Genomic DNA, 12,564 nt, shown 5'->3' with positions numbered 1-12,564 from the left:
TTTTTTTTTTCGCACTGGTATCTCGGTTTTTTTTTTTGTTTTGTTTTGGGTTTAACACCGTTTATTAGCAAAATTAGTCCTCTTATATACTTTTCTTTAAACTCCATCTGTGAATTACGAAACTTGAATACTATGACACTTTTCTTGCTTATAAAAGATAAATTCGTTAATCTGAAACATGGGAAATAAGCATACCCATGTTCGTTTAGACAACGTATTTGTATTACGTCCCTTTAAGCAATCTTTTATCCGGGTCAGGGTCAAATTTGTAATATATTGTCGCAAGTTTAGATTTGATTTTTGTCGCATACAATGAGAATTGATAACAACTCTGTTAGATAAAAGGTAGGTGAGTTTAATCTAATTAATATGTTTATAGCAGTATTGAAAATATACGTTATGCAGGTATGTTTTACAGGTATACGCATGTAGTTTATGCAGGTATGCATATTGACAACAGTGTACATATGCATGCAGGTATGCATCAAAACAATGTCTTTGTTAATTTGCACTCATGCAAGGGATATTTTGTGTAACCTTTAGCCTGATTCTGCTTTTGCGTCCTATTCAGTCACCTTTTGAATAATTAATGGTACTGCCCAAATTGATAAATAGACCAGTCCATTTTAGATATTTAGCAGGTTAAATGTAGAATAAATACGTGTTGAATATCGGTTTTAGGGCAATCACAGGTGTGTTGCATAAATTTACGGTGGGTAGGCTAAATACAAAATACATGGCATATTTCACGTTCCATTACCGGCATTTTGTCAACATCCTGCATGGTAAGAAAAACTACGTATTTTCATTGGAGTTGAACGTTTTTTGAAAAGCGATAGAAACTAGAAAAGTACTGGCCAAAACCGCATAACCACCAGTGTGCCCATACCACGTGACTTTGACGTCACTTTATGGCTAAGACGGCAAGCCAAATTCCGTCGATTCGATTCTTCAAAGTGGCGTAAGTTCTTTATTTCTTGATCAAATATGACCAAATCAAGCGCAGGCTAAGGAAAAAAGTGAGTACTTCACTCACAAGTAAACGGTTTTATCAACAGATGAACAGTTTTGGCCTGAAAACGGGAAAACTGTTTTTTTAGAGAAAATGAGCATGGTAAGACGGCAAGCAAGGGCCCTTTTTGACAGAAAAACGGATGATTGTACACATCAGAGGTGTCGCACGTATTACCGATTCACAGGAATCTAATGCCGGCTCTGTTGGAGGCCTTAATTGACAAAAATGTAGCCGAATTATTTAAAAACTTTTTAAAAATCCAAAATATGCTAAGACGGCAAGTCCGCTAAGACGGCAAGTCATTTTTTTTAAAGTAATATCGTCTATGGAGTCGCACTTCTCTACAAGCGGTCACTGGATGTTTACCAATAGTAGATCATTCTACTTCTTGTCAAAACTATAGGAAAACGTCAAAGAACCGTTATATAAGTGAAGTCATATGATGTTTTGAACTACGTTACATGCTTTTTTTCTCTTTTTTTTTGTACAGCTAAATTGTGAGGCTTAATAGATAAATTAAACGAGAATTATGATTTGCTCTAGCAGGATTGGCATATAAGTGAGAACTGTTCTAGAAAGGTTAAGAATTCAAAAGCTACACATGTATACCATCTTGGATGTACCTCTGCGTGTCGGTCTTTAAGATTGAAGTATGTTAAAGCGTTTCGAAAACTAAAGAACAAATATACAGTTGGCAGCAGGCAACAACAAATAATACACATTTTTTTACCTAATCAATACTACTTTATATGTTCACAAGTCTGTTGTACATATGTTTGAGTGAATGTTTTCTTGACAAATCGTTATGTATTAAAATAAGGCTACTTATTAAGAAGAGCCATTTTGTCGACTTCCACAAATCAAAAACACAATTTTCAGATATATAGAATAATGTTTTGACAAATAAGAATCTTATGCTTAACTCAGTCTATAAGCAAGAAGACATGCTTTAAAAGGTATTTCTATGTAGCTGTGTTCAAAGTATTGAGTAGAATAGAAAAATCTTATTTTTTTCCACAAAATTTAACACGATATCACATATTAAAATAGAAATGGAAACTCCACAGGTCGCTCAACACAACAAAAACGAAAATGTTGCAGGCTCGGTTTGATTGAGCCTGTTAATGGATGGTAGTGGAAATGCATGCTACCGTCCACGCCCTGTAGCCCCGGGTTGAGCAGAACTCAACTTTTACACATGCTAAAATAACAAAAAACAATTTAGAGACATCCGCAGATGTATTCAAACGATGATGAACATGGAACCTTCACGTGATACACGTGTTGAGGCGTGTAATTCCATGAAGAGCGGCGTTTGGTCCCCAGATAAAATAAAGGGTTTGCCCCAAACGAGAAAACAATGGGCAGAACTAAACAAACTAGAATTTAGGAAGGGGATCTGAGGTTATGGAGCCTGCGTATCACAGGAACAGTCAAAAGACAAAATTTTCGTACTTTCACAATTCTTGGAGAAAGGGTTGTATAATTCTACACATTTCTGCAAAATCAACTTCTTGTTTAGCCGAGCCTAATAAAATAAAATGTACTGATGTCACGACTTAACGACCTGTTTTCTATTTTAAGTAATCTTGACACCAAAACGTTAAAAATGTTGCAACCCTACTTCTTTAATTCATGGGTTGTTGTCTTTAAACTCCACTACCTTGTTAAAATGTTTGTACAAACGACCGACCCTGCTACAACAACAGTAGAAGTTAGTGGGGTCCGCCAAACTGGAAACTAGACCTGTATCTATCTCAAGATCCTGCTGTTTCGACTTCCGTGCAGTTTTGAGATAAGAAAAAGAACCATACACATGAAAATCATCGAGAGAAGACGCAAATGCCCCGTTGATATGCTTTGATTCAATTTTGCTTAAAAGAAATCAAACAGTTTCATTTATCGGGCACACATACTTAGAAACTTCACATCAGGCAAACATCAACATTTGATATACTAAGATAAGATTTATTAATTGAGTCGGAAAGTCAAATTACAAGTAACGTTAGCTCTGATGAGATTTTTAACCGACTAGAAATTCTCGTTATGTACTGTTTTGATTCTATTTTGCTTCATAATTTATTTTAAAAACTCTGTAACTTTTACTCTGTTTTATTAACGTTTATCAAAATGACAACTTTCATGTAAATTTTTCAATTCAATAACAATTATAATAATCCGGGACTGAGGTAATGTTGTTAAATGTCATAGTAAAGTACCCCTAACATCTAAATGTATTCAGGACATGTTTCCAAGGAATGTCAATTATTTATCTTTTAAGTATTAATATACGTTATTACATTAAATATCGAGACAAATATGTAAGTTAACCAAACGTATACTTGCATCACGACCATTTTCCTTAAAGCCCTGCTCCTGTCCTACCTTTTAACTTGAATTGTCACTGAAAAAGCATGAAAATCCTGACTATGAACAGTGACGTCTGTCAAAATAGAGTCTATTGTATATGAAATTCTATATGAAATACCTGTGGTTTTGCGTGCTTAAGGTTGGCACGTGGCCGTTAACTGTTACCTATTGTAATCATGGGTTGCATACACACAAAAGAATTTGAATAGCCGCGGAGCAGGGCTTTTACCTGTAACGTGTAGCTTTCCATGTAACAGTGGAGCACTGTAGCAATTAATATACTACATATAAAATTATTTATAAAAAGGAAATCTTAAACAAATATTTTGACTCAGCCTTACAGAGATATTAAAACAATTAAGCAAAATGTTAAATAATAACTAATATGAATCAGTCGTTATAAAAGCTGTACAAAAATAAGGGTAAAATAAGAATAAAGGGAAGTAATTCAGAAAGAAAATCTATTTTTAAATTAAATAAAGCAGTTTATCATTTAACTTACTCCTACACAGTGATCTCCCTTGTCATTCGAATCAGGACAGGTAGAAAAAATCGCATACAGATCTATATCCTATACAACTAGAAAAAATGATTCAGATCATAATTATGCTGTTTTATTACTGACGAGTGCATTACGTATTAAGGCTAAACTAGAGAAATCTTTCTTATACGTTTTGAACTATTTTTTTCATGGCATATTTTTATGCGCTTCGGTCACGTCTGAGGTTTTTCTGAATTGTTTTAAAGGAATACACCTCCGCTTTTCAACTTAGTCATGCTCGATGGATCAACAGACTTAAAAACGTAATTTTAATACGAAATGACGCATTCTTTAACCTTATTGTATTTACACATGTATGAAAATATCAACCGACTGTAGAACAATGTTCAGAAAACATCAATAAGAATATCTGTCGATTAGCCCGAAAAAACGGGCAAAAACCTTACTGCGGATTAATGTCTTTCAGTGAAAATGGTTAGGCTGATATTTTTGCAAGTTCTGGAATACGGTTTATTATAGGTCTCAACCACTTCGTGGGTTCAACTAAAAATCAATTTAGCAACATCCGATGATGTATTCATTCGGCGATGCATATGGTAATTCCAATGATAGTGTGTAATTCCACCAAAACGGTGTATGGTCCAAAGTTAAAATAATTGTTTTGCCTTAATGAGAAAACAGTGAGGATAAACCGTTCATATCTCTTTTGCCCAGCACTAGTGATTTAAGGAGAAGATGAAAGATGATCAATGAATGTCACTGAACTTTTATGTAAGTGTTCATTGAAGGTTCCATGTTCACCGCCGTTTGAATACATCTGCGGATGTCTCTAAATTGCTTATTGTACTTTTAGCATGTGTAAATGTTGAGTTCTGCTCGACCCGGGGCTAGAGGGCGTGGACGGTAGCATGCATTTCCACTGCCCTCCATGAACAGGCTCAATCAAACCGAGCCTGTAACATTTTCGTTTTTGTCGTGTTGGGTGATCTTTAAAGTTTCCACTTTTCTCTATTTTATTTCACAAGCATTGATAAAACATAGTAAAAATGTTACTGACGGACGGATTGATAGAAGAAGGATGGACGGCCTGTAACCACGGAAGTGTTGAATTACGTAAGTTGGTGCAACCAGGTATATCTAATAAAAATGACTTGCCGTCTTAGCGGACTTGCCGTCTTAGCATATTTTGGATTTTTTAAAAGTTTTTAAATAATTCTGCTACATTTTTGTCAATTAAGGCCTCCCACAGAGCCGGCATTAGATTCCTGTGAATCGGTAATACGTGCGATTTCTTTGATGTGTACAATCATCCGTTTTTCTGTCAAAAAGGGCTCTTGCTTGCCGTCTTACCATGCTCATTTTCCCTAAACAAAACAGTTTTCCCGTTTTCAGGCCAAAACTGTTCATCTGTTGATAAAACCGTTTACTTGTGAGTGAAGTACTCACTTTTTTCCTTAGCCTGCGCTTGATTTGGTCATATTTGATCAAGAAATAAAGAACTTACGCCACTTCGAAGAATCGAATCGACGGAATTTGGCTTGCCGTCTTAGCCATAAAATGACGTCAAAGTCACGTGGTATGAGCACACTGACCATGGTCTGCAGCTCATACTGCTTATAACAATTGACTTCAATGAAAATAAGCAGTTTTTCAAAATTTTCTTTCCTCATTAATCAGAATATTGGCAAAATCAACAAGACTGTAACGATGTGGTATCTGTTAAACATATACGTAAGGTGTACCGAGACGGTCAAGTAAAGGTCACTAGCGTAAAAATCACCCATTTATTAGAATCCTTACAAATCTTAATGCATGTACTTTAAATCCACCTATTTTTTAAAAGGGTCATGACCTAAATATATAAATATGCCTATTAAAGGACTAATTAAGCTATTACCTCATTGTCCAATCAATACGTAGAATTTAAAGATAATTCTACATACTTATACAAATACAGTCAAACCACTTCATATATATGATCAATACAGTAAAACCTGCTTCTAAAGACTACTGTTTTGTTTTCGTTTAACACTGAATAGTGAAAACGACTGGATTTACTTGTGTTTAGCGACTGCCTTTCAACAAAGACCACGATTTTCCTTTTCCAAAAGTCGACCTTTGCACAGTGGGTGTGACTTAGACTAGCTCCTAGACTATGATATATCTTTTTACATTTTTATGATTGAATGTAGTGAACTGAGCCAGTCTATATCCTATGTCCACCATAATTTCAACATCCGTCCTGTGTGAAAATCTCTAAAATAGACTGGCTTTTGTCTCTATGAAATTGAATTTGTCAAAAAAGGGAAAAATCTAGAAATATAGTTATTATCAGTCTAGTGGCTAGTCTAGGTGTGACTGTAAATATTATTGATATGATATAGCAGGAGTTAGTTTGCAGATGGGTTTAACTGTAAAAATGTTTTTGACATGAAATCTGGAGTTACTTTGTTTATTTTCAGTTTCATTATGCATTAAAGTGTTAAAACATTTGAGCCACACCATGAGAATACCAACATAGTGCGTTTGCGACTATGTTGGTTTTCTCATGGTGCGGCTCATTTTACTGAACTTATAAGACACAAATTTCTTTGTGATCTACTTTATGCATGGTCACCTTTACCATATAACTGTTGTCTCCCCTGTTTCGATTTTCTGTCATAACGGTTTTGAGGTCTTCCTTCGAATCGCACGAAATGGTATAGGGAGAGTTCAATTCATTCTGAGGAATGTTAATGATAAAAACTGCTGCATGTTGTTTTAAAAAATAACAATAGAGAGTATTTTATCATTTTCAATAAAACGTACTGAAAACAAAAATCACGACATTATATGGGTTAAATTCGCCACTTTTATATTACGGTCATTTTAGATGTGTAGGCATCATATTTCTTGCTTGACCATACCTGTTTCTGACCTTTATATCTACACGTTTGTAATCGGTAATAACTTACAACATTTTATATTTGTTTTCTGTAAACTGTTCAATACTTGTTTGAATAAACAAGTTTAAGAGATCAATCATTATTAATAACGAGTTTTCGTTTGTTGATTCGACCCTTCTACATTTATAGTATAAACTCCGTAATTTGGTTTTATTGACAAGCTTTATTTTCAAAAAAAAAATGTTATGAAGTTGTCTTATAAAATTCTCTAAATAAAAGACAAACTATTAGCCGTTTATGTCGATATTGATACTCAGTTAGTAGGTTGTATTGTTGTTCACTAATGTTAGACATCAATTTAGGTTAATTTTGAGCTTGTGTTGCCAATAACTTTGCTTACCCCCCCCCCCCCCCCCCCCCCCCCCCCCCCGCACCCCCTCAGTTCTTTTTATTGTCCTAGACAACTTCCATCGTTGCATCGTTTCCAAATAGCTTTTTTTACTGTTATGTCTGTTGTTTTGTGTTAATTGTGCAAGTTTCACTCCTTTTACATTAGTTTCAGTATTACAAAAATATGAGCTGCACCATGAGAAAACCAACATAGTGCATTTGCGACCAGCATGGATCCAGACCAGCCTGCGCATCCGCGCAGTCTGGTCAGGATCCATTCTGTTCGCTAATGTTTTTTTTAAATTGCAATAGGGTTTGAAGGCGAACAGTATGGATCCTGACAAGACTGCGCGGATACGCATGCTGGTCTGGATCCATGCTGGTTGCAAATGAACGATGTTGGTTTGCTTATGGCGCGGCTCATATATCTTCTTGATCCGAACATTTGAAGCACTCCGTTTGCTATATCTTTGAACTACATGGTCAACTTGCAGGTCGTCTGCATTGACTTGTGTAACACCAGTTGCGGTTACTTTTACTTTTGTAATGGCCAGAATCATGGGGCGCACTTATTTGCCGTCAACGTGATTAGTTAACGCCGTACAATTTGCGTTCTTATTGTCTCTTTTCAGGGTGTAGCTTAACAGGTTAGAATACAGTCATGGAAAATCTGCAAGAGAACTTGGAATTCTTCTCAGATGACGTCAGAGACTTCAAAGACGCACTTAATCAAAAACTTGATGACGTCGAAACTAGACGTGCACAGGAACGAGACAAGATCACGCGCATGACGAATGACATGAAAATAACCATACAAAGAGTAGAAGATAAACTTGTTGCCGAAAACTATTTACTGTTTTCTCAGTATGAAGAGTATTTAAAAATGAGTATTGACTCATCATCACAAATGGAGAAAGAATTATCTGCCATCCGGTCTGAAGCAGAAGACGCTGTACTTTCAGGCACTAAGGATGAAACCAAAGAGGGAATATTACTTCACAAATACGATTCTTTACAAGATCGACTTGTTGCTCTTCAGAAGGGTGCTGTTCCGCCAGTGTTCAAGCCTGTTAAAGAAGATTTGTTGGTTGTAAAGAGCATGGATATTGGCACATTTGAGCATAACGAAGCACAAAGTGAGCCTCTAACAATAGCTTTTCCCTCCCAACGCGCTGTGGATGTTGGCCATTGTTTCCTCACGGGACTACTTTGGATCAACAATATGTTTGTCGTATCAGACAAGGCAAACAAGAAACTTAAGTTCTTCGAAGAAAATGGAAGTTTTCTTGGCGAACTCTTGTTTACAAATGCACTACCTTACGGTGTCTGTCATATTAAAGATAATTCTTTTGCCGTTTCATTGCCAAAAGCCAGACAGATATACATAGTATGCATACAAGATAAAACTGCCAGAGTACTTTCCAGCTTCCAGACATACGTGGGGTATGCTGGTTTGTGCAAAGGCCTTAGGGTAGGCTCGATGATTGCAACCATGGCTTCAAATACCCCAGGAGAATCGCACGTTGACATCATCGGGTTTAGAGGCGAAGTCTTTCTTTCCTTCAAAAATGATCCACAGTTAGGCCTTCCACTGTTCAAATTCCCGAGATACGTAGAAGCATTTCAGGGGGTTCTCATCATATCAGACTGGAGGAAGGATTGCGTCATTTTCTTGCATGTGACAACCGGAAGTATTCTGAAGGAGTATCGCGGAACACGTGACCACCCACTGATTAATCCATATGACGTTAGCTTGGACGAACGCGGAAACGTCTACATACTAAATGGGAAAGACGGCAGCGTTCACGTTGTTGACGTTCAGTGTAATTTGACAGACGTCATCAAGGAGACGTCAGAGCTGTTGAATCCCAGGCTTATCGCTTACGATGATGCAAGTGGACGTCTTGCTGTCACATACGGCGCAGGCGATATCAAAACGTATCATCACCGCGTTCCGGTGCCCGTTGAAGTAGAACCGGAATCACCGCCGCCGCATTCACCATCGTTTCTGTTGCCTCCAAAGTCGGATGCTCATGCCCGTTGTCCGTCTCCAGGATTTTAACATAGAAGAAGGACGTCAGTGAAAATAGGCCCAGAATCTCTGCAGACCTGTTTTTACGATATCAAGTTCAGTTTTTACACATGATGTGACAGATTATCTCCTTAATTAACTGCCAACAAGAGATTTCAATTTACAAAGACTAGCTACTTTTTTTATCGGTCTTTTGAGAAACATTCCGCTAGTCTGCGTCAGTAACAAAGACATTGAAGCCGCTTACAGTAACTAGTTTATCATTTTAAAAAAGAAAGTGGCAATGCAGTATTCAAAGATCATCTGCCAATGAAATCAACGATCTGGTGATCCATTATAGATCAAATGAATTACGTTGCCTTTTAAGGAGCCGGTTGTAAAATTTGATTCACACTGTAAAAAGGCTGCCGACAGTATAGCGTCTTCATGCTGAACGCTAAACACAGTGATAACAGATAACACAGCACAGACAGTACTAGACATAAACATATAAAAAGCAAGATACTTTTATAAATGAGAATGGCGCTGAAGAAATACTCATTGTGCTATTGATAATGTTATTAGTTTGTGACTCTTTTTTCCGGAAGCGTACAACTCCGCTTAAAATCGTTGTTTTATAATTATTTGAGCCGCGCCATGAGAAAACCAACATAGTGGCTTTGCGACCAGCATGGATCCAGACCAGCCTGCGCATCCGCGCAGTCTGGTCAGGATCCATACTGTTCGCTTACAAAGCCTATTGCAATTGGAGAAACCGTTAGCGAACAGCATAGATGATCCATGCTGGTCGCAAAGCCACAATGTTGGTTTTCCCATGGCACGGCTCATTTCAAACATTTGCATTTAAAATTATGTAGGTTTTTGATATACTGATTAAAGAAACGAGTTAATTCCTAGCTAATGGGACCAGTGATCACATACGATTTTTTTTTTCAAAAAGTTGTCTAAATGGCGGGATAATCTTTATTAGGGGGTTGTCTTAAAATGTTTTTTTTTCTGTATGTTAAAATATGCATGTCAAATATGTCCTTTTTAAAGATATTATAATAAAATCTTCACATTCTTTAGAAATACAAGCGGCTGGGTTTCAGATAAATTGCCAGTTACCATGAGATTTACTCATACATATTTTATGTGACAGATGAAGGGTTTGTCATTTTTCGTCTTTCACCACAAACAAAATGAACTATTTCTTTAAAAGTAGCTGTGAACATGTTTGTACATTTTGTTTTGATATTTGTATTTTTTACTAATCTCTTTATGCAAGGAGGTAATATTATCTATAAAGTTTGTGAGTATGCCATACGTAAGTTATGCCATACGCAAGTTGAGTGAAAGATGTGTAAGACTGAAACCACTGTTTGAACGATTATCAGAGAGGGGGCCGTATGTTCTAAGTTAAGTTGACATTGTACATATCTGGATACTGTATGTCAAAATCCTGGCCCGTGTTAACAGAACATTTTCAGTCTCAGCTGAGTTTGATAATGAAACTTTGTTTGTCACTTGTTTCTAAATAGCGAATGTCTATTCAGAATGAATTGATGGTCAGTCTCAGTTGGAAATTAATCTTGAAGTTTTAAGTAAAATTGATATGAAAATTTCAAACTCAGACTCAGCTGAGACCGAAAAATTAATCATTTATTCTTGTGTTTTACATATAGTCATATATACAACTATTCGCATGCATGCCTTTATTTTATACTAAGTCTTTATTATTGGACTTAACGTGCTGTAATTATTTCTGTGTTCCCCCCACCCCCATAATATTGGCCTAATTAAAGAGCTATATTGTTTACAAACATCAATATGTTAACTTTAAAATTCTTGTACTATATGTAGTTTATGTAAACATAGATTTTTATGCTCCCAGAAGGGCGAGCATATAGTTGCCACTTTGTCCGTCCGTCCGTCCGTCACATTTTTGTCCTGAGTATAACTTGAAAAGTATTAATGCCATTTGATTGAAACTTCACATGTCATATTGGCTATTGAGACAAAGTGCACTGTCAAAGAATCATAACTCTACCTTACATAGATTTTGAATTATCGCCCTTTATTATACAAAATAAGGCTTGTCCGGAGCATTGAAACTTCATAAAACGATAGAGGCCATTGACGGGAAGTGCAGTGTCAAAGAACCATAACTCCTTTTTTACCTATTTTTGAATTACCTCCCTTTATTATACAAGATAAGGCTTGTCCGGAGCATTACTTGAAAAGTATTATGGCATTTCATTGAAACTTCACAAAATGGTAGAGGCCATTGACGGGAAGTGCAGTGTCAAAGAACCATAACTCTACCTTACCTAGGTTTTGAATTATCTTTTTTTTTTATCATACAGAATAAGGCTTGTCCGGAGCATTACTTGAAAAGTATTAATGGCATTTCAGTTTTCTTCTCTTTATTATCTCCATTTTTTTTTGTTTCTAATACGTTATTCTCCATATTGGGACAAGCACGTGCATCGGGGAGCATCATTCGGTTTTACCGATTCCTTGTTTTGTATAATGACGTATGTATGAACAGTACTAAAAACATGCATTATAATTGAAACCGTACACTGAATTAATGTAAAGCTAATTTGCAGTATAAATGTGTGCTTCACTAAACTGACTGGAAGCTTTTTCAAACAATCAACTGTTACTAAATGGCATTTGATTATAAATGTAGATCTACATATATAATTAATTCATATATTTACTAGCAATATTAGTGAATTGCGGGCATTAGATATCTTTAAGTCTTGTCATTTTTGTGTATAAACAGTTTAGTGACATGACCACTTTTTTATTCTTCAGGACTTATAGGAAAACAATCAGTAAATGTGTCGTAGCGCAGTGGTAGCGCGTCCGCCTTGAGATCGAAGGGTCCCGGGTTCGATTCCGACCACTGCCTTGGCGGTAGTGTCCCTAGGCAAGACACTTTAATTCCACATTGCCTCTCTCTCTGCTCTTAGAGGTTGGTTCCATCGGGAATGAGTCTCGAGAGCCATTAATATAAGTTGTAAGAACTTGTTTGGCAATCGAGAATAAACAAATTAGTATAAACTAAATGTGTCGTATCAGCTATTCAATAAAATAATAGTGATAAATGTTTTCTAGTTTGAAGCATTTTGGGTACAATGATGTTTATAAGTAAAGAAGTTGGTCATTAATTTGCATTTCTCGGATGATATTTTGTCATGTATGTATCGTATGCATTAACATGTATTCTCCATACCTCATGTTTTTATTTCGATGTAAATGAGATATGGAACCAAACTTTGTAGTCCTGTTTGGCGCCATACAACCTATACTGTGTTGGTGCGCCGTAAAACCCAAATAAATAAATCAATAAGTATTCTCTTGATCCATGTGTTACAAATAT

The 12,564-nt window shown here is 36.3% G+C and overlaps 1 protein-coding gene across 1 annotated transcript; it reads left to right on the top strand.

Moving 5' to 3' along the window:
- Nucleotides 1-223: 223 nt before the first annotated feature.
- LOC123536455 (uncharacterized) lies at nucleotides 224-12,546 on the top strand. Its single transcript, XM_045319653.2, has 2 exons — nucleotides 224-345; nucleotides 7,795-12,546. Exon 2 carries the CDS (start codon nucleotides 7,824-7,826, stop codon nucleotides 9,222-9,224), a length of 1,401 nt encoding a protein of 466 aa, XP_045175588.2. The 5' UTR covers nucleotides 224-345; nucleotides 7,795-7,823; the 3' UTR covers nucleotides 9,225-12,546.
- The last annotated feature ends 18 nt before the right edge of the window (nucleotides 12,547-12,564 follow it).

The sequence above is a fragment of the Mercenaria mercenaria genome, chromosome 17 (assembly GCF_021730395.1).
Source record: "Mercenaria mercenaria strain notata chromosome 17, MADL_Memer_1, whole genome shotgun sequence".
NCBI lineage: Eukaryota > Metazoa > Mollusca > Bivalvia > Venerida > Veneridae > Mercenaria > Mercenaria mercenaria.
This window is presented reverse-complemented; position numbering and strand designations above follow the sequence as displayed.